The sequence below is a fragment of the Poeciliopsis prolifica genome, unplaced genomic scaffold (genome assembly GCF_027474105.1).
Source record: "Poeciliopsis prolifica strain line A6 unplaced genomic scaffold, Auburn_PproV2 SCAFFOLD004, whole genome shotgun sequence".
Taxonomy (NCBI): domain Eukaryota; kingdom Metazoa; phylum Chordata; class Actinopteri; order Cyprinodontiformes; family Poeciliidae; genus Poeciliopsis; species Poeciliopsis prolifica.
The window spans coordinates 19,531,819-19,555,916 of NW_026562379.1; the positions used below are offsets into that span (position 1 = coordinate 19,531,819).

At 42.6% G+C, this 24,098-nt stretch overlaps 1 protein-coding gene and 1 long non-coding RNA gene across 4 annotated transcripts in view; one reads left to right on the forward strand and one right to left on the reverse strand.

The window, feature by feature from the left end:
- The window catches only part of dlc (deltaC), a 279,279-nt gene that overhangs the window by 156,876 nt on the left and 98,305 nt on the right, over positions 1-24,098 (reverse strand). The window contains exon 6 of the mRNA XM_055028460.1: positions 8,507-8,676. Coding sequence (XP_054884435.1) covers positions 8,507-8,676 — 170 coding nt within the window. The remainder of the gene's footprint in view (positions 1-8,506; positions 8,677-24,098) is intronic.
- LOC129359087 (uncharacterized) lies at positions 18,723-22,145 on the forward strand. Of its 3 annotated transcripts, none has more exons than XR_008605868.1 (5): positions 18,723-18,820; positions 19,797-20,205; positions 20,787-20,836; positions 20,938-21,095; positions 21,561-22,145. It is a non-coding gene; the product is annotated as an uncharacterized LOC129359087 (long non-coding RNA). The 3 variants fall into 3 exon arrangements; XR_008605869.1 differs by having other exon boundaries at positions 20,011-20,205; XR_008605867.1 differs by lacking the exon at positions 18,723-18,820 and having other exon boundaries at positions 18,899-20,205.

Below are 24,098 nucleotides of genomic sequence, written 5' to 3' on the forward strand. Positions count from 1 at the left end.
AAATCCAGATGCCTATACTAACTTGGAACAATTAACTGGTGAACAAAAGGTGCCTTTAATATTTATTGAGCACTTGTTTAGAATTTTTACATTTCATAACCTATTTATATGGTGCATAATTATTGGATTTTCATGGATATGATTTATATATGAACTTTATATTTACTGAATATGCATATTGACTGAAGATGAATTTGGAATTATTTTTAGTGCAAAGAGTGCCATTTATAGAATTTGTGTACACCAGAATATTTTGATTATATACATTGAGAAAATGGTCCTGTTTTATTATTCAGGCCAGGTTTTGATGGCGAGCTGAAAGTCCAGGCTTAGAGCCCAAAGAAAGAGAGACTGCACTTTGGTGTGTGAAGGCTTCTGATCTCCGGCCAGGATCTCCTGGTAGGAGGCTCCTTGCAGCCAATGAACAATTGTCCCCACTTTGATCTGACTTTTGTCAGTCCATGACCTGCGCGGCACCAAGTTGTTTACAATTTTCTTGCTTGGGACCTCTAACCAACCCCAACTTGGGGTAAATGAACTGAAGGCTGTGGGTTCAATTCTGGAATTGTAGGATTGATCGATTAGTTGTTTTGGGGGGGTTTCTCTGTGCATTGTACATGACCATTTGGATGTTTTCATGGATGTTGTAAATATGTATATAATTTTTCTCACAATAAATACAAAGTACTCACATCTGCAGTCTTCTAGTCTGTCTGCTCTTTCATGAGTCATATCTATCTTCTGAGAGAACTAGAAAACGAGCCCATTTACCTTATTGGTCACAAATTATTTATATTTAGAGTATAGTGTACTGTTGGATTTTACAGATATGCTACAAACTGATAATCCAGAGGAAATAGAGCATTTTTCGAGAATATTGAGAAACTGTATACACAACCTGAATTTGCACATGAGGAGGAAATGAGAACCTTTTTAAACGCATTAGATCACCAACAAACTACAAAATGAGACACTGACAGCAGCAATCACAATAGAAGAAGTGAAAGAGGCAATAAATACACTAAAAATAATAAATTTCAAGGCAGTGATGGAAACCCGGAAGAGTGGTACAAGATGTTTAAAGAAGAATTGACGCCAATACTTACAACCTCTTTCAACTCAATAACAGCAAAATACCTCCATCATGGAGTGAAGCCATCATCTCAGTCATCCCAAAACAAGGAAAAGATAATGAACACTAGCAATTATAGGCCAATCTCATTATTAAATGTAGACTATAAGATATTCACAACCATTATCTCTAATAGATTACTTTTGTAACAGATGATAGAGGAAGATCAAGCTGGATTTATGAGAGGATGTCAAACACAATAATATTCGAGGAGTGCTGCAAAGAGTAGATCAAGAAAAAACAACGCACCATAGTAATGTCAACGCAGAAAAAGCATTTGATTTAGTAAATTGGATGTTTCTATGTAAAACGTTGAAACAATTTGGATTCAGTAATGAATCAAAACAGTGTATAAAAGCATTATATCATCAGCCACAGCGAGAATCAAAATAAACAGAAGACTGACTGACAAATTCAACATACAAAGATCAACCTGACAGGGTTTGTCGATCACCTACACTGTTCGGCCTCTTTAAAGAGTCTCTGGCACAGACAGAATGACAAGATGATAAAATTAAGGGAGTTATAGTAAATGGAGAGGAACACAAAATAGGGCTTTTTGCAGATGATGTAATAACTTTCCTTAAACAGCCAAATGAATCGTTACCATTGTCGATGAACCTGTTTGGAAAGTATGAACTCTATGAGAGCTAAACTAACAGAGCTAAGCTATCGGGAGCTAAACTAACGGGTCTAAGCTATCAGAGCTAACAAAAAGGAGATGGATGTCCTGGTACCAGCAGTGAGACGTCCTGATATCACGTTCTCCAACATCCCAAGTTATCTACTAGTTTGCTCCAGACATGTCCATTCTGGCAAGTGTCTAAATTTGCTTTGTTGGGTTTGTGTCATAATGCTTTCCCATGATTTTGTCCAGGTTACTCATGTTCAGTTATGTTGAGTTCATTTAAGTGTTTAGATCAGGCTTATATTTTTTATGTAGCATAGTCCAAGTTTTGTCTGGACATCGAGGTTATTCTATTATTAATAAACCATTTAACTAGTGTTATCAAAGTGTCAGAGTCTGGTCCACATTGCCGGCAATAAGTCGGGCTCGTTTCCGGTGAGAGTTGGACTCCGCCGGGGCTGCCCTTGGTCACCGATTCTGTTCATTACTTTTATGGACAGAATTTCTAGGCACAGCCAGGGTGTTGAGGGGATCCGTTTTGGTGGCCTTAGGATTGCATGTCTGCTTTTTGTGGATGATGTGGACCTATTGGCTTCATCGGGATGTGATCTGCAGCTCTCGCTGGAGCTTTTTGCAACAGAGTGTGAAGCAGCCAGGATGAGGATCAGTGCCTCCAAGTCCAAGGCAATAGTCCTGAGCCGGAGTGCCTGTCCTGTCCCAAGTGGAGGAGTTCAAGTATCTTGGGATCTTGTTCACGAATGAGGGAACAAAGGAGCGGGAGACTGACAGGCAGATTGGCGCAGCGTCCGCATTGAAGCGGCGCTCTAACGGTCCATCATGGTGAGCTGAGTCAAAAAGAAAAGGTCTCGATTTACCGGTCGATCTACGTTCCTACCCTGGAAGCTGGAAGAAGTGGCTGGGGAGAGGGAAGTCTGGGCCTCCCTTTCTAAGCTGCTACCGCCGCGACCCGACCCCAGATAAGCGGTAGACGAAATAACGGGGCAACATGACGGTGCTTCTATTTTTGCTTCTGTGACTGCTTCTAAATCTAAGAGCGTTAAGCCTCCACCTTATGATTGTTCTTCTCTTCCCACACGTCTGTACCCGGACTTGAGTGCTCTCTCTGTGTTGGATCCGGACCTCGACAACTGCTGGGGTCCCTCAACCTTCAACACAACCTCCATCAACAACGGCTGCAGCAGCAGCTGCTTCTCTTTCTAAGGAGGAGACAGAAATTCTTGTGTCTCAGGATGAAGAACTGTTCAGTGATGAAGATGATTAAGAGTAGGCTTGTCCAATACAAATTTCTAACAGAGGACGAGGGGAAAAGGGTCTCCTACCTACTCGACTTGTTCTCGTTCTAGAGACGAGAACAAAGGACAATCTTTGAAGCCAAGCATGGATCCTGAGTTTAATGCATCCATGGTTGAAGTTATGGGAGCCGAAGGACCAGATCTTGTCTTCCAATCTTGGACCAACCAGGACATTGAGGATGCTGGAAAAAAATCTAACTGATCCCCTCCATTCTGGAACTGTCTTTGCTGATCAGCTCAGTGAATTCTGTCATGAATTCCGGCCTACGGGAGAAGAACTGCGGAGACTTCGGGCCAGAAAATTTAAACACACCGATTTGGAAAAATTCCATACCTCTTTGCCAAAACCTGAGGACCGAATAAAGAACATTGACTGGGATGACAGTAACAATGACAATTATAAAACGATGCTCACTGGACCTACAAATGCCATAAAGATTACATTCCAGTCCAAATAAACATGACCTCCATCTAAACATGCAAACAACAACCAGATGAGAGAACGGATGACGTGATTCATCACCTTATGAAAACTGTTACAACATACAGAGGTCATGCCAGACCAAACACCTTCAACGATCAAGCTCCACCTGGCCCTTGGGAAAGCATAACCTGTTATCCCATTATTAAAGGATTACTCCAAGACATCTCAAAGGAACTGAAACAGCTATGTGGGCTGGGCTGAGCAATCCCGTTTAGAAGATGTAAGACGTTATGGCAGACATACACAGCAGCAAGTAAATAACCGCACCAGAGAGCAAAAGGATAAGGTGGAGAAAGAACTTCATCTGGCTACTGTTACAATGTAGTATGATCAATCGAGGAGAGGAAGAGGACAACCCACTGGACGAGGACAACCCAAAGGCCAAGGCAGAGGAGGCTACACTCCTCACAACAAAGATGCTGACATTTGTCACAATTGTGGCAAATATCAGCGGCGTTGGTCATTCACAGAAATTACAGGAACATGGCAGATTGACTAGAAGGGGTGTGCGAGGACGGATCGGTTCAGGAAGTGCATTCAACCGCACACACACACCTATACAAGTAAATTGTGTGAATGACAATGTTTCTGCTCTTTGCAAAGTAGAGCTGCTTGTTGAGTGTGAGGATTTGAATGAGTCTCCTGTTTTTCCTGTTTCTGGCTAAGAAGAGCTGGTTGCTGACAGTGACACACTTGATAAAATTTTAAATGTAATTTCTGATTTAGAAGAGAAATGTGGATTGAAAAAAAAACAAACTTGTGCTCATTTTGCATCTGATGCATACGTCTTCCCTACTTTTGATTAGACTTTCAGAAAGAAAAAAAGTCTCCTTTATGGTTGACTCCGGAACAACATCTCCAATTGTGAGAAAAAACTAATTTAATATTCCACCAAACCTCAGTGGTAACTATGTCTATTCTGTGTCTGCCTCCAGTCAGGTAGTAAAGGGGAAAATTACAACCACTATTGCATGTAAAACTCCCCAAGCATTCTCTTTCAAACATTCATTTCTGTTGTCAGATTTCTGCCCAGTAAATCTTATATTCCTAATGTGCCAATTAGGAATAGATCTTATCTCAACACCGGAGGGTGTAAAAGTTGTATCACATTCTGATTGGACTCACACAGCTGTGCAATTTCACTCATCTGCTCTTAACTATGTATATAAATGGAAGCTTCCAAATTCTACTCTTTCACAACGTCTTGCAGAAGTGAAAACTTTAATCTCTCCTTTTTATGATGTTGAACAGCATGATGAATTAAACTGCATTTCAAATGTTTCCTTGGGAGCTGATTGTGATTATGAGACATGATGGTTCTGTGCCCCTTCTGAGAACTGCCAACATCTGCTTTGTTTTGGACACACACACATACAGCAGGTTTGGCAGTCTCTCAGCTGAGCAGAGACAATTTTTAGTGTTCCTGACTCTTACCCTCACATTCCTTTGGCAAAATCACAAAAACTACAATGGAGTGATGTAGGGACATTTATTCCTGCATGTAAAAATTAAACTGATCGATCATTTCACTTGCTGACCCAAATGTAATGTTTTCTGAGCGAATGTCAGCATTCAAGTTGTATCCTTGTACAAAAAACTTGTGGAATTGATTCCTACCACAGACCCAAATTTTGACGCATGCTTTTTATCTCAAACAGAGCCGGCTCCATTACCAACAGCACTATCTAAAGTTCCTGATGATTTTTGGGCTAAAAGCAAATATGTCGGTCTGATTAAATGGACTTTTACCCAGTTGTGTCAAGGCTTTTGTGACCACCCCACTATCTATAATGCTGCACTGAAGGCTAGCTCCAGCTTCTCCCTGGTTCTGCTCTTATTCAGTATGTTGATGACCTTCTGTTATGCAGTCCAACTAAAGAGCAATGAAAAAGCCACAGTTGCCTTTCTGAGGCATCTTCATGCGTACGACTTTAAAAACTCACTGCGGATATCACCCACAGAGCGCAGTAGAACGTGTTCATGGCATTTTGAAGACCAAACTAGCTGAATGCTGTGAGGAAACAGGCCTGTCATGGGTTAAAGCCCTACCAATTCTTCTAACTTATATGAGGATGCAGAAAAGAGCCAGGATTAACTTCAGTCCATTTGAAATCCTTTTTGACCGGCCTCCTAACTTGGGTTTAGGGCCTTAGAGAAAGGTCCTTCCTTCCACTTCTGTCTGTCATGATGCAATGTTGTCTTACTGTCAAAACTTGTTAATTATGCTTTCTCAAGTTTTTCAGACAGTGAAAGACGCATTGCCACAGCCTGCCGAGATGCCACTCCATACCATTAAACCAGGTGATTGGGTCGTGGTGAAAGACTTCTGGAGGATGCATTGGACTCCAAATGCTGGCGGGGACCATTTCAAGTACTGCTCAACACCTACAGCTGCTAATGTTGCAGAGAGGGCATGAATTCATGCCAGCCACTGTACCAGAGCCTCAAGGTGACACCCATCCCGGTGGGAAGGAGGTTGTCCAGCAGTCGACAGAACAACAGACAAAGGAGGACAAGGCGAAACTTTCTGAATGAGGATGGATTACCTTACTGCTGCTGGTGTTAAGTGGTAGTAACCTCTGACACTGCAGATAGCCATGTTTAAATTCCTGGATCACTGAAATACCTTCATAACAATTGGTGTTAAGTGTCAGAGGCAAGTACCCGCTGACACCCAACATTCAGGAAGAGGGAAGAGATGCAACAAGGGAATACAGAAGAGATGAACATAACAACAAACATTAGTTGCTTTTGTCTGTCAAAAGGCTCCCCAACCAAAACACTATTGCTGGTCCACTGGCGAGTGGACAAAGTGGGGAATGAAAGTTAAAATAAATATTAAGAGTTCCTGAGAGAGAAAAAAGGGAAAAGACAGGAGAATTCATCATGACAGTGTTCACACCTCCATCTTGTTCCAAGTACAGACATTGCATTGGATATTTTTAGTCTGATGACTTGGACTTTTGTCCTACAGTGATGATGTGGACAATGTGTAATGTGTTTTGACTTCAGGTAGTGTTAATCATTAATATTTTCGGGCTGGTATTATAGCTTAGCTTTCCTATACTGCTTTGCCAATTACAGAAATGTCTGTTTCCCAAAAACGGGTGCCTGTACTTTCTTCATGTTCTGCATTTTATGGTTTGATTTATCATTTTGTTTCATTTGGAAATATGTTACTTTTTTCCAGTTTTTTTCATTATTATCTTTTGTTACTGATTTTTCCATTTTTGTTTTTCTTTTTATCTGTTTTTTTTAATAGTTTTTTTTTTCCTTGATTAGCCATTACTTTTTATTATTGTTTATTGGGTTTTTTGTGTCTTCACTCATTAGTATGATACCTCCATGCTTTTCCTGGACAAACATATAGAGGACTGAGGGCTTGCAGGATAACTTTTCCTACCTCTCACAGTGATATTGTTATGGGGTAGACAAGGTTACTGCTGGTAGGTTTTTTATATCTTGTGTATACATCCTTCTTTTGTTACGTTTCCCAAGATAATGTGCTGTTATATCTTTTGACCGAGGAGGGAAATGTTGATTAATATTAAATATTATCATATGTGTTTATAATCAAAAGGGGGGAAATGTGGTTGAAAAATTACAGTAAGGTCACATCTGCTGGTCATTTTGTTCTGTGTGTTTATTCTAGGTTCTTAGGTTCTTCTATGATCCCACATGTTCAAGCTGTCTGGGCTACATGTTCAAGGCTGGGAGTTGTTTCCCACAGCTGCATCAGAACCAGACCGTTTCTCATGCTTTGGATCCTTTATCTTTGTATAAAACTCATGCTTTACATCCAGACTGGCTGGATTATTGATCATCTTATCAGCTCTCTGCATGGTGCACAATTCATGAATAAACCTGATTGAGTGATTTTACCTGAACAGAGCTTGAAAAATCTTTGTTTTTTTTCCATGACAGGTTCTGGTGTGGTTCTATGTTGGTTCTGGTGTGGTTCTATGTTGGTTCTGGTGTGGTTCTATGTTGTTCTGTTTCGGTTCTATGTTGGTTCTGGTGTGGTTCTATGTTGGTTCTGGTGTGGTTCTATGTTGGTTCTGGTGTGGTTTTATGGTGGTTCTGGTGTGGTTCTATGGTGGTTCGGTTCTATGTTGGTTCTGGTGTGGTTTTATGGTGGTTCTGGTGTGGTTCTATGGTGGTTCGGTTCTATGTTGGTTCTGGTGTGGTTTTATGGTGGTTCTGGTGTGGTTCTATGGTGGTTCGGTTCTATGTTGGTTCTGGTGTGGTTCTATGTTGGTTGTGGTGTGGTTCTATGTTGGTTCTGGTGTGGTTCTATGTTGGTTCTGGTGTGGTTCTATGTTGGTTGTGGTGTGGTTCTATGTTGGTTCTGGTGTGGTTCTATGTTGGTTGTGGTGTGGTTCTATGTTGGTTCTGGTGTGGTTCTATGTTGGTTCTGGTGTGGTTCTATGTTGGTTGTGGTGTGGTTCTATGTTGGTTCTGGTGTGGTTCTATGTTGGTTCTGGTGTGGTTCTATGTTGATTCTGGTGTGGTTCTATGTTGGTTGTGTGTGGTTCTATGTTGGTTCTGGTGTGGTTCTATGTTGGTTCTGGTGTGGTTCTATGTTGGTTGTGGTGTGGTTCTATGTTGGTTCTGGTGTGGTTCTATGGTGGTTCTGGTGTGGTTCTATGTTGGTTGTGGTGTGGTTCTATGTTGGTTCTGGTGTGGTTCTATGTTGGTTCTGGTGTGGTTCTATGTTGATTCTGGTGTGGTTCTATGTTGGTTGTGGTGTGGTTCTATGTTGGTTCTGGTGTGGTTCTATGTTGATTCTGGTGTGGTTCTATGTTGGTTCTGGTGTGGTTCTATGGTGGTTCTGGTTGGTTCTATGTTGGTTGTGGTGTGGTTCTATGTTGGTTCTGGTGTGGTTCTATGGTGGTTCTGGTGTGGTTCTATGGTGGTTCTGATGTGGTTCAGTGGTTCTGGTGACATACCGTGCAGCTCCCTCCGTTCCTGCAGGGGGTGCTGTCGCACTCGTTGGTCTCGATCTCACAGTTGACTCCAGAGAATCCGGGCCGGCAGCTGCAGGTGTAGCTGCCCTGGCCGGTGTTGGTGCAGGACGCCTGGTTCTGGCACGGCCGGTGGTTGGTGCAGTAGTTAAGGTCTGGCGCCGAGACAGGAAGGAAGGGAGAAGTTCGGAAAATTAAACATGAGAAGCTGGAGAACCTGAAACAACCAGAACCTGCTGGGTGTGACGGGTTCTATGTACAGTGCTAGGCAGGGTGGAAATTAGAAATGTTCTCCACCAGCCTCAGTTCCTGGTAGAAAACATTTTTTACCAGCCGGATTTTTTTTTCCTTTCAATTACAAACCCCACAAATACAAGCAAATTATATAAAATATATGATTTATTTTTAACTCTATGAAAACCAAGTTAGTGACATACAGATGTACATATCGAGGTTAATTTAACATAAAGCCTGGACAACTTAACATGGTTGTAGTGGAATAAGTTCACCTGAAGTAATTATTAACAAACTTTAACTAGACAACCCGAACATTGTTGCATCATATATTGAACACATTTTGGCATCAACTCTCCCTGATACTATTTATTAAAGATGTCCAGTCATTTTTAAAATATCTTTAAATTGTATCAATAGCTGTTTTCTGTTTTATTTGTTTTCCCTTATTACTTTTTCTACAGAAATGAACAATTATTACTAAAATATCTCAGAATGTGTTCATTATTAATCCACGGCCATCATCATCATCATCATTCTTGTTTTTCTGACTACCTGGAGCTAACTGTTAGCTTAACCTGGAGCTAACTGTTAGCTTAACCTGGAGCTAACTGTTAGCTTAACCTGGAGCTAACTGTTAGCTTAACCTGGAGCTAACTGTTAGCTTAACCTGGAGCTAACTGTTAGCTTAACCTGGAGCTAACTGTTAGCTTAACCTGGAGCTAACCCTAACCCTAACAGTTAGGTTAAGCTAACAGTTAGCCTAAACTGTTAGCTTACCCCTCACACACACACATACACACACACACACACACACACACACACACACACACACACACACACACACACACACACACACACACACAACTTTCTTCCTGCCTGCATGAAACTTTTTCTTTATGAACATTTTCCCTCCTTCTTCCCAGCAGCAGCAGCTAACCTGAACTCTTCCTCAATCTGTCCCTGGTGGTCTCTCTCATCCTCCTCCAAAGATAATAAAGCCCCTGACTCGCTACTTTCCTCTCCTTGTCCACCACTGAATCTCTTCCAGCGGTCAAAGTTAGTTTGGTAATAAGCATATCGGTTAATTGGACACGTTTTTCTGAATGTGCTGATGCGCTTTTTAGCTTTTGTCGTAGTTTTTCTGATCCGCTCCGACTCCTATCCGCTCATTTTCTCGGACTCCCGTTAGCAGCTAAACTGGCTCTATTTATAACCTCCAAGGGGAGGGGAGGGGCCAAGGGGGACTGAGGGATTTCATTGGACAAGCCCAATGTCTGTCAATAAAATCAACCAATGGGCTGTCGCGATATATAAAAATTGTTAATATAATTTTTTGGTTAAATTATGACAGCGCGGGGCCAGATATGGACATTATAATTCATCAGTCTGGACTCCAGACGGTCAGTCCTCCCTGGACAGAAGTTCAAACTCATTGCAACTTTTTTCCTCTTCAAATTGTAAACCAGCCACAGTGGCGATACGTTGCTCCACTTTACACGCCACTTCATACTTTTACCCGCATTTGGGTGCTAATTTACACCCCTAGCTCTAGGACAGTTACTGAAAAATAAATTAACACATTACAGTTTCTCAGTAAATAGGGTCAGATTCAAAGGGGATACTGAGAAATATTCCATCTGTGCTGATATTGACATTAGTTAGTTAGTTAGGCTATGGGTAGCTCGTTGGTCACCTAGCGCGTGGGTCGCCTCTAGCGCCTCGGTCCACCTCGGTCGCCCCTAGTGTAACAGTTGAAATGGTTCGGTTAAAATTCTGCTAGTATGGGTTTCATGGTTGTCCTGTGGTGAGTGTTTTTTGGCGCCCCCTACTGGTTGCCTATAAAAGGAGGAGGGACTGCAGATTCCATACAGTCTGTTGGGAACTCTACTGTGGTAGGTCATCAAATCCGGTTACTTTCTGAACAGTAGTGGAGGTTGTGCTCTGAGACTAACGTGGAGTTTTGTTGCAGTACCCAATGTGGACCAGTAGGGAGGCTCACTGTGTTTCTTGTTATTTACACTCATTACAGAAATTCACCCAACTGGTCTCCGCTGTGTGCTGTATGTGGGGGAAGAAGTCACACTTCTTCCCCTTTCAGTCTCCTAAAAGCCACCGTGTCAGATCTGCTTGTGCAAGCTCAATGTGAACCACAAATGTAACCTATCGTGGCGCTGTCAGTGGCTTGTGATGAGCATGCAGTGAGAATTATATATTTTTGGGAACAAAGATTATGAGCAGTGTGTGCGTTTCCATCTCAACACCCAGACCAGCAAGTGGCTCTGTGTCTGTGGTGAGACTTGATAAAATTCGTGTTGTTCCTCGGTTGGGTGCTGCGTTAGGCCAATCCTTGCAGGAGATGTTGACCTCGTCTTGTAGTCATGCAGTGTTTTCCCCCTTTTTTTCCTTCCACCACAATTCTCCTGTCTGCATCAAATGTCGTCTCTATTCCAGTCAGGCAGACTTGTTGCTGTTTGTGATACGCCAAAACTCATAAATACTTTCAAAAATGTAAATCTTTTGTTATATTCTCCACCATGGAGTGGTCATTTTTCACCTGATTGGTTGATGATGCAGTTTGGTTCATTCTGTACTGGGATCTACAAAGTAATGGAAGGCTAACTTTACCTGAGTAGTTTTTTCTCATATTGTGTTTGACTGGTGTAATTTTACATAATGCCACATCCTATTACTGTTGGCTGTAATGTATAAAAACAGTGAGGTGAGTCTGGATCGCTTCCCATTTTGAAAAAAGAAGAGTGCAGTGAGAGAGCCAGAGCCAAACACAACTTCCAAATGATGTACTATTGTGCCCTCAACATTTCTCTTCAGAAGACTTTGTCATTTGTACAAGCAAAATTGATGAAGCCTCAAACAGGTGATCAAGACCATCCCAAGGGCCGGGGCCTGAGCCGCCTCTTTGGGCCCCACGACCGCGAGGAGGGACTGATTTGTTTTTCTTTTAGTTATGATTTTTACATGATTATATTAACAAAAACACACAATTTCAATATAAAATTATGATTTTTTTGCCATACATTTTATAATGTATGTGGAAATCTTTCTTATATGGACAAAAAGAAAAAAAACTGCTCTTGGGGCCCCCAGCAGCCGCACACCCTTCACCGGCAATATGAGCTGCAGTGCGCATCCAAACCTCCAGAGCACCGGATGAGGATAAGTCATCAAAACAGTGTCGCCAAAAAGGACTTATCCTTCCAGGAGAGAAAAAAGAAAGACGAGGAATAAAAAACAAGATAAAGGTTTGTCTTCATGCTTCTTGGCAATGGAATGTTTACAAAACGATTTGTGGAGGGAAGCTTTTCGTAACGTGAGGCGCATTTAAACATAATTCATTATTATAAAGGTACCTCCCAGCCAGCACGCATGAGTGGGCCCCACTTGTGTTTGATGTGGGCTACATGGGTAATGAGTGGGCATGGGTTTTATGGGCGAACTGCATGGGACACATATGGTTAACCTAAAATGAGACCCATATGGGCTGGCCCATATGGGCTAAATGCATGGGCCCTATTCAGCAACTAGGTGGGCTATCTGGGAATGGGATAGTACTGGGCAACACTATATGGGGCCCATGTGGTTTCAGTATCATGGGCCCAACATGGGAAGCCCATGTGGGCTGACCACATTGAACCCACCTGACATCAGCATGGGCTGACCATATATGGGTTAGACCTGGGTGTGGATATGTGGGCCCCAGTCCTTTTTTAAGTGGGCTATCTGGGAATGGGATAGTACTGGGCAACAGTATATGGGGCCCATGTGGTTTCAGTATCATGAGCCCAACATGGGAAGCCCATGGGCAGACCACATTGAACCCACATGACATCAGCATGGGCTGACCATATATGGGTTAGACCTGGGTGTGGATATGTGGGCCCCCAGTCCTTTTTTAAGTGGGCTATCTGGGAATGGGATAGTACTGGGCAACAGTATATGGGGCCCATGTGGTTCTAGTTCATGGGCCCAACATGGGAAGCCCATGTGGGCTGACCACATTGAACCCACATGACATCAGCATGGGCTGACCATATATGGGTTAGACCTGGGTGTGGATATGTGGGCCCCAGTCCTTTTTTAAGTGGGCTATCTGGGAATGGGATAGTACTGGGCAACAGTATATGGGGCCCATGTGGTTTCAGTATCATGGGCCCAACATGGGAAGCCCATGTGGGCTGACCACATTGAACCCACATGACATCAGCATGGGCTGACCATATATGGGTTAGACCTGGGTGTGGATATGTAGGCCCCAGTCCTTTTTTAAGTGGGCTATCTGGGAATGGGATAGTACTGGGCAACAGTATGTGGGGCCCATGTGGTTCTAGTATCATGGGCCCAACATGGGAAGCCCATGTGGGCTGACCACATTGAACCCACATGACATCAGCATGGGCTGACCATATATGGGTTAGACCTGGGTGTGGATATGTGGGCCCCAGTCCTTTTTTAAGTGGGCTATCTTGGAATGGGATAGTACTGGGCAACAGTATGTGGGGCCCATGTGGTTCTAGTTTCATGGGCCCAACATGGGAAGCCCATGTGGGCTGACCACATTGAACCCACATGACATCAGCATGGGCTGACCATATATGGGTTAGACCTGGTTGTGGATATGTGGGCCCCAGTCCTTTTTAAAGTGGGCTATCTGGGAATGGGATAGTACTGGGCAACAGTATGTGGGGCCCATGTGGTTCTAGTATCATGGGCCCAACATGGGAAGCCCATGTGGGCTGACCACATTGAACCCACATGACATCAGCATGGGCTGACCATATATGGGTTAGACCTGGGTGTGGATATGTGGGCCCCAGTCCTTTTTTAAGTGGGCTATCTGGGAATGGGATAGTACTGGGCAACAGTATATGGGGCCCATGTGGTTTCAGTATCATGGGCCCAACATGGGAAGCCCATGTGGGCTGACCACATTGAACCCACATGACATCAGCATGGGCTGACCATATATGGGTTAGACCTGGGTGTGGATATGTAGGCCCAGTCCTTTTTAAGTGGGCTATCTGGGAATGGGATAGTACTGGGCAACAGTATGTGGGGCCCATGTGGTTCTAGTATCATGGGCCCAACATGGGAAGCCCATGTGGGCTGACCACATTGAACCCACATGACATCAGCATGGGCTGACCATATATGGGTTAGACCTGGGTGTGGATATGTGGGCCCCAGTCCTTTTTTTAAGTGGGCTATCTGGGAATGGGATAGTACTGGGCAACAGTATATGGGGCCCATGTGGTTTCAGTATCATGGGCCCAACATGGGAAGCCATGTGGGCTGACCACATTGAACCCACATGACATCAGCATGGGCTGACCATATGGGTTAGACCTGGGTGTGGATATGTAGGCCCCAGTCCTTTTTTAAGTGGGCTATCTGGGAATGGGATAGTACTGGGCAACAGTATGTGGGGCCCATGTGGTTTCAGAATCATGGGCCCAACATGGAAGCCCATGTGGGCAGACCACATTGAACCCACACATGACATCAGCATGGGATGACCATATATGGGTTAGACCTGGGTGGATATGTAGGCCCCAGTCCTTTTTTAAGTGGGCTTTATGGGAATGGGATAGTACTGGGGCAACAGTATGTGGGGCCCATGTGGTTCTAGTATCATGGGCCCAACATGGGAAGCCCATGTGGGCTGACCACATTGAACCCACATGACATCAGCTGGGCTGACCATATATGGGTTAGACCTGGGTGTGGATATGTAGGCCCCAGTCCTTTTTTAAGTGGGCTATCTGGGAATGGGATAGTACTGGGCAAACAGTATATGGGGCCCATGTGGTTTCAGTATCATGGGCCCAACATGGGAAGCCCATGTGGGCAGACCACATTGAACCCACATGACATCAGCATGGGCTGACCATATATGGGTTAGACTGGGTGTGGATATGTGGGCCCCAGTCCTTTTTTAAGTGGGCTATCTGGGAATGGGATAGTACTGGGCAACAGTATGGGGCCCATGTGGTTCTAGTATCATGGGCCCAGCATGGAAAGCCCCATGTGGGCTGACCACATTGAACCCACATGACATCAGCATGGGCTGACCATATATGGGTTAGACCTGGGTGTGGATATGTAGGCCCCAGTCCTTTTTTAAGTGGGCTATCTGGGAATGGGGATAGTACTGGGCACAGTATGTGGGGCCCATGTGGTTTCAGTATCATGGGCCCAACATGGGAAGCCATGTGGGCAGACCACATTGAACCACATGACATCAGCATGGGCTGACCATATATGGTTAGACCTGGGTGTGGATATGTGTGGGCCCCAGTCCTTTTTTAAGTGGGCTTTATGGGAATGGGATAGTACTGGGCAACAGTATGTGGGGCCCATGTGGTTCTAGTATCATGGGCCCAACATGGGAAGCCCATGTGGGCTGACCACATTGAACCCACATGACATCAGCATGGGCTGACCATATATGGGTTAGACCTGGGTGTGGATATGTAGGCCCCAGTCCTTTTTTAAGTGGGCTATCTGGAATGGGATAGTACTGGGCAACAGTATATGGGGCCCATGTGGTTTCAGTATCATGGGCCCAACATGGGAAGCCCATGTGGGCAGACCACATTGAACCCACATGACATCAGCATGGGCTGACCATATATGGGTTAGACCTGGGTGTGGATATGTGGGCCCCAGTCCTTTTTTAAGTGGGCTATCTGGGAATGGGATAGTACTGGGCAACAGTATGTGGGGCCCATGTGGTTCTAGTATCATGGGCCCAACATGGAAAGCCCATGTGGGCTGACCACATTGAACCCACATGACATCAGCATGGGCTGACCATATATGGGTTAGACCTGGGTGTGGATATGTAGGCCCCAGTCCTTTTTTAAGTGGGCTATGGAATGGGATAGTACTGGGCAACAGTATGTGGGGCCCATGTGGTTTCAGTATCATGGGCCCAACATGGGAAGCCCATGTGGGCAGACCACATTGAACCCACATGACATCAGCATGGGCTGACCATATATGGGTTAGACCTGGGTGTGGATATGTAGGCCCCAGTCCTTTTTTAATTGGGCTAACTGGGAATGGGATAGAACTGGGCAAAACTATGTGGGGCCCATGTGGTTTCAGTATCATGGGCCCAACATGGGGAGACCATGTGGGCTGACCACACTGAACCCACATGACATGAGCATGGGCTCATGTCATGGGCCCAACATGGGGAGACCATGTGGGCTGACCACACTGAACCCACTGTGGGTTCAGTGTGGTCAGTACATATCCACGCCCTGGTTGGACCTGGGTGTGGATATGTAGACCCCAGTCCTTTTTTAAGTGGGCTAAATGAGACAAAATTGTAGAACAATGTACAGGGGTTGGACAATGAAACTGAAACACCTCTCATTTTAGTGTGGGAGGTTTCATGCCTGAATTGGACTAGCCTGGTGGCCAATCTTCATGAATTGCACATTGCAACAGTAAGAGCAGAGTGTGAAGGTCCAATTAGCAGGGTAAGAGCACAGTTTTGCTCAAAATATTGCAATGCACATAACATTATTTGGGACATACTGGAGTTCAAAAGAGGGCAAATTGTTCACCAAGACAGCAAGTCTTTGTGATTATCAAGAGCCACAGTATCCAGGGTAATGTCAGCATACCACCAAGAATGACGAACCACATCTAACAGGATTAACTGTGGATGCAAGACGAAGCTGTCTCAAAGAGATGTTTGGGTGCTAACCCGGATTGTATCCCAAAAACATAAAACCACGGTGCCCAAATCACGGTAGAATTAAATGTGCACCTCAACTCTCCTGTTTCCACCAAAACTGTCCGTCGGGAGCTCCACATGGTCAATATACACAGCCGGGCTGCTATAGCCAAACTTTTGGTCACTCGTATCAATGCCAAACGTCGGTTTCAATGGTGCAAGGAGCGAAAATCTTGTGCTGTGGACAATGTGAAACATGTATTGTTCTCTGATGAGTCTACCTTTACTGTTTTCCCCACATCCGGGAGAGTTACGGTGTGGAGAAGCCCCAAAGATGCATTCCAGCCAGAGTGTTGTATGCCAGAGTGAAGCATGGGGTGGATCATTGATGGTGTGGGCTGCCATATCATGGCATTCCCTTGGCCCCATACTTGTCCAAGACGAATTGATGCTGTATTGGCCTCAAAAGGAGGCCCTACACCACGCTAATAAGTTATTGTGGTCTAAAACCAGGTGTTTCAGTTTCATTGTCCAACCCCTGTAGTTAACCTGTCACTTTCAAAATTTTGACTGTATGTCAAAGCAAAAGCTGCAAGAGCAAGATTCTCAAAACTTGGAAAGAATTACCCGAGATGTCAGCTTTATAGTCTTTGCCAAGGCAAGCTGGCCTCTAATGGAGTTGATGTAAGGTAAATTGTAGAATTTAATTTTTTCCTTGTAGGAAACCTCGACGATAGTAAAGGTTGGTGACCTTGACCATTGTCGAGGTCTCCAGGACGAAGGTGACCTCGTCTTGGAGATCACCCAAGGATATATTTTGCTGATAGAACAGAACATCCATGTCTTCCTAATGTTTGAACCTAAAACATGTTCACTGTGTGATATCTATGCCTGGCTCATTTACAAACACTAGGCTTCCAGAGGACCAGGATATTAAAACATTAAAAATAATTCTACAATGCTTTATTTTTTAAAACCAGTTCAGTATTGCTCTAGCCACACTTTGAACCCTTAACATTTTCATGTTATTATTTTATGCTAGAACAGTCCAGTCCAGTCTCCAAGCCAGTACGCATGAGTGGGCCCCCCTTGGGTTTGTAGTAGGCCATATGGGTAATGAGTGGTCATGGGTTTTATCTGGGCAAACCTCATGGGATACATATGGTTAACTAAAATGGGACCCTATGGGCTGGCCCATTTGGGCTAAATGTATGGGCCCTATTCAGCAACAATGTGGGCTAACTGGAAATGGGACAGAAATGGGCAACACTATTTGGGGCCCATGTGGTTTCAGTATCATGGGCCCCACATGAGAAGCCCAATGTGGGCTGTCCACATTAAACTAACATGACATGAGCATGGGCTAACCATACATGGGTTGGACCTGGGCAGGAAAATGTAGCCCCTAGTACTTTTTTTCATGGTCTAAATGGGACAAAATTGTAGAACATTTTAATCGACAATGTGGTTACCCTGTCACTTTCAAACTTTTCACTGTATGTCAAAGCAAAAGCCAGTTCAGTATTGCTCTTGCTACACTTTGAACCCCTAACTTTTTTTCATTTTATTATTGCAATCTGAATGTCTTAAAACATTTTTTTGAAATAATCTGTTTGAAATATATACGTAAACTCATATTCTGGTGCTTACTCAAAATTAAGCACAGAGTGGTCATGGTTGAGCTTTAGTCCTTGTTTTATTTTTAATAATAATAACTTTTTATTTTATTTTTATTATTATTTTTTATCAATTGGATGTTTAGACATCCATAGAGTTTACTGCAGCCTGTTCGCAGCAAGATTTAAATTTTTATTTGGACAAATAGTTCAGATCAGACCATTGTGAAAAGTATCACAAAATGTTTAGAAAATAAACAAAACTCATTAGCAAGTGAGAGACAAGAGTAAAATTTTGAGCATCTGTTTTTTCATATATTTGCAAACATTTTCCAAGTCATCAGTATAAATAAAAATAAAAATAAAAAAACGTAACATTTCTGTTAATGATTCATTTGGTTCCAATTACCTTTTTGTTCATTGTTTGCTCTGATGCACCGTTGCCAATAAAGGTTGGTGAATTGAAGCACCGGTAGGCACTTTACACATCCACTGAAGAAAATAGTTCCAAAAACATATTTGAATAAGGAGGACAACGAAATGTATTTATTTACATTGAGAACTTTTGCTACATCGGTTTTACATTTGTTAAACCGATGTAGCACTCTCAAAATTAATCTTGTGTTTCTTGGAAAACGTAAAATGACCCGCGGATGGATATGCGGTTTCAAAATCAAGCCTGTTCTCTTCATCAGTCCGTTGGCGCGGAGTCTGCCTGTTGGCTGATCTACGAAAGAATCTGTAAGTACATTTCTTCTGTTTTACCTAGTACCAAATTTTAGGGAGAGATTTTAAATCGCTTTTTAAAAAAATTGTTGCTCGTAACAAATCGGACGACAGTATCCCAAAAGAGACTTAATTGTTATTGTTATTTTTGCTTTTCTTTAGGGTGATACTTTTTCTGATATTGCTAACACACACAGCTACACACAATAAGCAGATTTTAGTGCAGACCGATTTCAAACGCAGCGTTGTGGGCCAAACCATTTTCAAATACCGCCGCCATTCTATTTGTTGAGCTGCCATTGGTTCATTTGAGCGCCAACGAGGCAGAATGAAATCGGTTCACTGAAGAATCTATGTTGCTAGCAGAGGTTGTTACAAAGTGTCTGGACACAATAAAACCATTTGTATGATTTAAAAAGAGTAACTATTGTGCTTTCATTCTATGTACTTGGGCTTTTAATAATCTTTCTCACAGTCACATCAGCATGCACGGGTGGGTCTCATGTATGGATTCAGGCTGGTTTGGCTGGGACCGATGCAAGATTATTATTGTCGTTTTTTTCAATAAAACTGCATTGAATCGTTTAGCTTTGGGCTATATAGGTAATGATAAGAGGGCATGGGTTTTATCTGGGCCAACTGCGTGAGGCTCAAAAGGTTAACCGAAATGGGACTCATATTGTTGGCTCAATTGGGTTAAATGTATGGGCCCAATTCAGCATTAACGTGGGCTAACTGGGCATGGGACAGAAATGGGAACACTATATGGGGCCCATGTGGTTTCAGTATATTGGGCCTAAAAGGTTTTTTGTAAATAGGATGAAGGCATTGTAGTTCATATTTTTAAATTCTTTTTTTAATTGTTGTGTGACACTTTAAAGCGTTTTGTTATGTCAGAGTTTATTTCAATCTGCCGCTATTGTGTTGGTCTAGAGTAGTCATCAGTGTCAGGGTTCCTGTGTGTGTATGTGAGTGTCGCATCTTATTTCAGCGAGGATCTTTGTGAGGAGCCCGTGGAGCTTGGCACAGGTGGAGGAGCAGCAGAATCTTCAGTCTACGCTAGATTGACTGAAGATTCTACTGGTGTATGCTAGATGGTTGCATACACCGGTAGTCACTCTGGCCTCTCCTGTTGTGAACAGTTTTCTGAGAACGTTTCTGTGTCTACTAGAAGTCACCTGGTCTCTGTGTTTGTTCGATCCTAGGGGTTTTGTCGCCTCATTCGAGAACTCACCAGTGAATACCTGCCTGTTCGCTCCGCCGATTCCACTGCCTCCACTCCACCCTTCGAGCTTCCAGCTCTCTTCCATTCCCACCTCGCATTTACCTTCGGAACCGCTGCACACCCTCTCTCAGGAACCTGGCATCTCACACCCACGCCTCGAAAGACCCGCACCGAAGTAAGCCTGTTCCTGTTTCCCCTCCGATCACTCATTCTAAGCCCGTCATAACTAAGTTCTCGTTTCAGGCCAACCTGGTCGAGTGGTCCTCACCCTTCCGCTGATGTCCGGGAAATAGATTTTATTTTGTCCTGTTGTAAATAAATCACTCACTCATCCCTATCCAACGTGTGGTTACTGCATGTGGGTCCGTAAATTGAAACCCATCATGTCAATCAGTGGCCAAGCCTGAAACAAATATTGAAAGATGAAGAAATTCTTTTTGATATTTTTGCAATATTTAGCTAGCAGTTATGTGAAATGTACTTATATTAATTGTAGCTCTAATTTTTTTATATGTACAATGTTTTAGGCTTTATTAGTTACATTTATAGTGATTTTCTAAACTTCTCTTAAGAGTAATACTACTGTCTTAGTCCTGTCACGTTAACAAAGAAATTAGGATAATTGCAAAACTGTTCAGTGTTTACAATATAAGGCTTCAGTAGTTAATCTATACAAAGGCTGTTTTGCCTTAATTTTTTTATTTTTTTGAAAAGTCTAAATGTTATATTGCACTAATAAAATATATATTTTTGCAGGCTTCAAGAGGATCAGCGTGTGAAGATCACTTTATAATGATTTGAAAAAGGTAGATTAATATGTTAGTAAAATTAAGCACATAAGAGTGATATAATGACAAACTGATGAACAAAAACAAAATGTTGTCCTGTTATTGTCATTGTACTTAAGGTTGCCATGGCTACAGAAATTGGAGGAGCATCCTTAGATGACACAATACAACCAGCTGTGCGATTCCTCATGTCCCATGAACTGGAAGTCCAGTTCAACCTTTTTGGCCAACATTGGAAACAAGCTCTTGGACCTGCGTCTCTTTGATGTTTTGTATGGTAAATATCAGTTTTTATTGTCAGAGTAACTTTTTTTTTTCACTTTTCTTTCTTAAACATATGTTAATTTATTTTGGTTGTTTTATGCTTTTGTTTGTTATTTTTAGTAATGTTTTTAGGTTAAAAATTGAGTCTTCAATTTTTGGTTTTATTTGAACAGTATTCTTTCACTGTTGTTAAGAACTTAAAAATTTGAAGGTAATATTGTTTGCATTTCAAACAATATTAAAATAACCACAAAACCACGATAGAACCTAGTAGTTGATTTATATAGATGGATATATTTTAAATTTACAGTAAGAATATAGTTTCTGTACATAATAATGATGACTCAAGAGTCCTTTTGATTATGGCATATTTCTGCAAGCATTTTTGCCCATGAAGGGGGAGATGCAAATCTCATGAATGTTACATTGTGCTAAAATGAAACACTAATACAATTTCTACCTTTGCTTGTTATTTCAGGGGACTTAAAAGAAATTATCCATCTACAGAATCACACAAGCATACAGCAAAGACTCTCGAAGTGGTTTACTGGAGCCCGAGTGGAAGTGGAAATAGAATAGAGAGACTGCCAGTTCAAACTCAGGTTGGGGAGGTCTTTCAAGATGGACAGTTTCAGTAAAGTATGAGAGATTTCAAATTTAAGCATGCATATGGCATGTAGGTTATTTTTAAAAATGTTTAACAAAAATGTATTGTGAAAGATCTATATAGGTGTGTATATTCACATTGTGTGTATCAATGTGAATATACGTGTATAAAGTTATATAGATAGTATTTAGATGTATACATTTATAGACCTGTAGGAAAATATGTAGGTGTCTTTATTTGTGTGCATCTATAGATATATATTTATAGATCTGTTTATAAGTTTGTTATAGTAAACTAGCTTCTGTTATTTTCAAAGATGTCGTGAATAATTGCAGATTTCTTTTTGTGGCACCATTCCCTGAGTATTAATGAAGTTCTAATAATTGCTGTAGTGAGGTAAAAAATAACTCCTGACAATATTTTAAATTACTAAATAAAAGCCTTGAGCAAAATAAATTTTTCATCTCTTTTTTTTTTATTTTTTATTTGAACACGTTTTAAGCTGGACTTTGGATTGTTGATCAAGATTGCATATCTATGAATGTAATTCACATCCAGGTTAGATGAGAATTGTTCCTACAGGATTAAGGCATCTGGGTCCCACTGAAAGCCCAGTCAGCACCCATTGAAATCAACCTGGGCAAACCCATGTGGGGCCACCATGGAAACCGTGGACAAACCCACTTGGTACCCATTCTAGCCCAGTTCAGACCCAATTGGGACCCAGGTAAATATTCCTGACAGCACCCTAGTGGGCCACAGATGGGCCCACTAGGGTGGGCCCATGTGGGGCCACCATGTGAGTTAACCACATGGGCCCTACTGAAAGCCCAGTTAGCACCCATTGAAAATCAACCTGGGCAAACCCATGTGGGGCCACCATGGAAACCGTGGACAAACCCACTTGTTACCCATATTCTAGCCCAGTTCAGACCCAATTGGGACCCAGGTAAATATTCTTGACAGCACCCTAGTGGGCCACAGATGAGCCTCATGTAAGTTAACCATGTGGGACCCACTGAAAACCCAGTTAGCACCCATAAAATTTACTTGGGCAAACCCATGTGGGGCCACCATGGAAACCGTGGACAAACCCACTTGGTACCCATATTCTAGCCCAGTTCAGACCCAATAGGGACCCACGTAAATATTCTTGACAGCACCCTAGTGGGCCACAGATGGGCCTCATGTGAGTTAACCATGTGGGACCCACTGAAAACCCAGTCAGCACCCATTGAAATCAACCTGGGCAAACCCATGTGGGGCCACCATGGAAACCGTGGACAAACCACTTGGTACCCATATTCTAGCCCAGTTCAGACCCAATTGGGACCCAGGTAAATATTCCTGACAGCACCCTAGTGGGCCACAGATGGGCCTCATGTGAGTTAACCACATGGGCCCCACTGAAAACCCAGTCAGCACCCATAAAAATTTACTTGGGCAAACCCATGTGGGGCCACCATGGAAACCGTGGACAAACCCACTTGGTACCCATATTCTAGCCCAGTTCAGACCCAATTGGGACCCACGTAAATATTCTTGACAGCACCCTAGTGGGCCACAGATGGGCCTCATGTAAGTTAACCATGTGGGACCCACTGAAAACCCAGTTAGCACCCATTGAAATCTACTTGGGCAAACCCATGTGGGGCCACCATGGAAACCGTGGACAAACCTTTTGGGACCCATATTGCCTGCCCACTTATATCCCATATGGGGCCCACCTAGGTGTGCTGGCTGGGCTCAGACTCTGCTCTTTTATCATTAGACGTCGAAACGGTGTTTGATAGGATTCACTGAGAGTATCTTTTTCAGGTTATGGAAAAATTCGACTGTGGAAACAATTTTGTAAAATGGGTCAAAATATTATACAATAATTCCTCAGCTGAAATAATAACTAACAGAAACATATCTAAGCCAATGAAGCTCAATAGAGGCTGCAGACAGGGCTGTGAACTGTCGCCTTTACTGTTCACTAACAGAGCCATTTGTTACTGCAATCCACTGCTGGACCGACAGAACACAGGATCTCCTTGTTCACAGACCATGTGATCTAATTTATATCAAAATTAAGTCGATCAATGCAAATTATTTTGAAAATAATTAAATTATTTAGTGAGATATCTGGATATAAAATAAACAAAAACAAGTCTTCAGTTCTGCTATTGAATACAAATGAAAGCATCAGCCCAACGTCAGAAGTATTACAGCTTTAATCACTGAATTTAAATATTTATACATCTCTTCAGATCTTAAACAGGAAGCTGCGACCAATTAGTCTCAAATTAAATGAAGTGGATAATTCATTGCCACTACCAATATCTATGATTGGAAGAATAAATATAATAAAAAGGAATACATTGCCAAAGTTACTGTATATATTCCAGAATGTTGCTCCTGAATTCT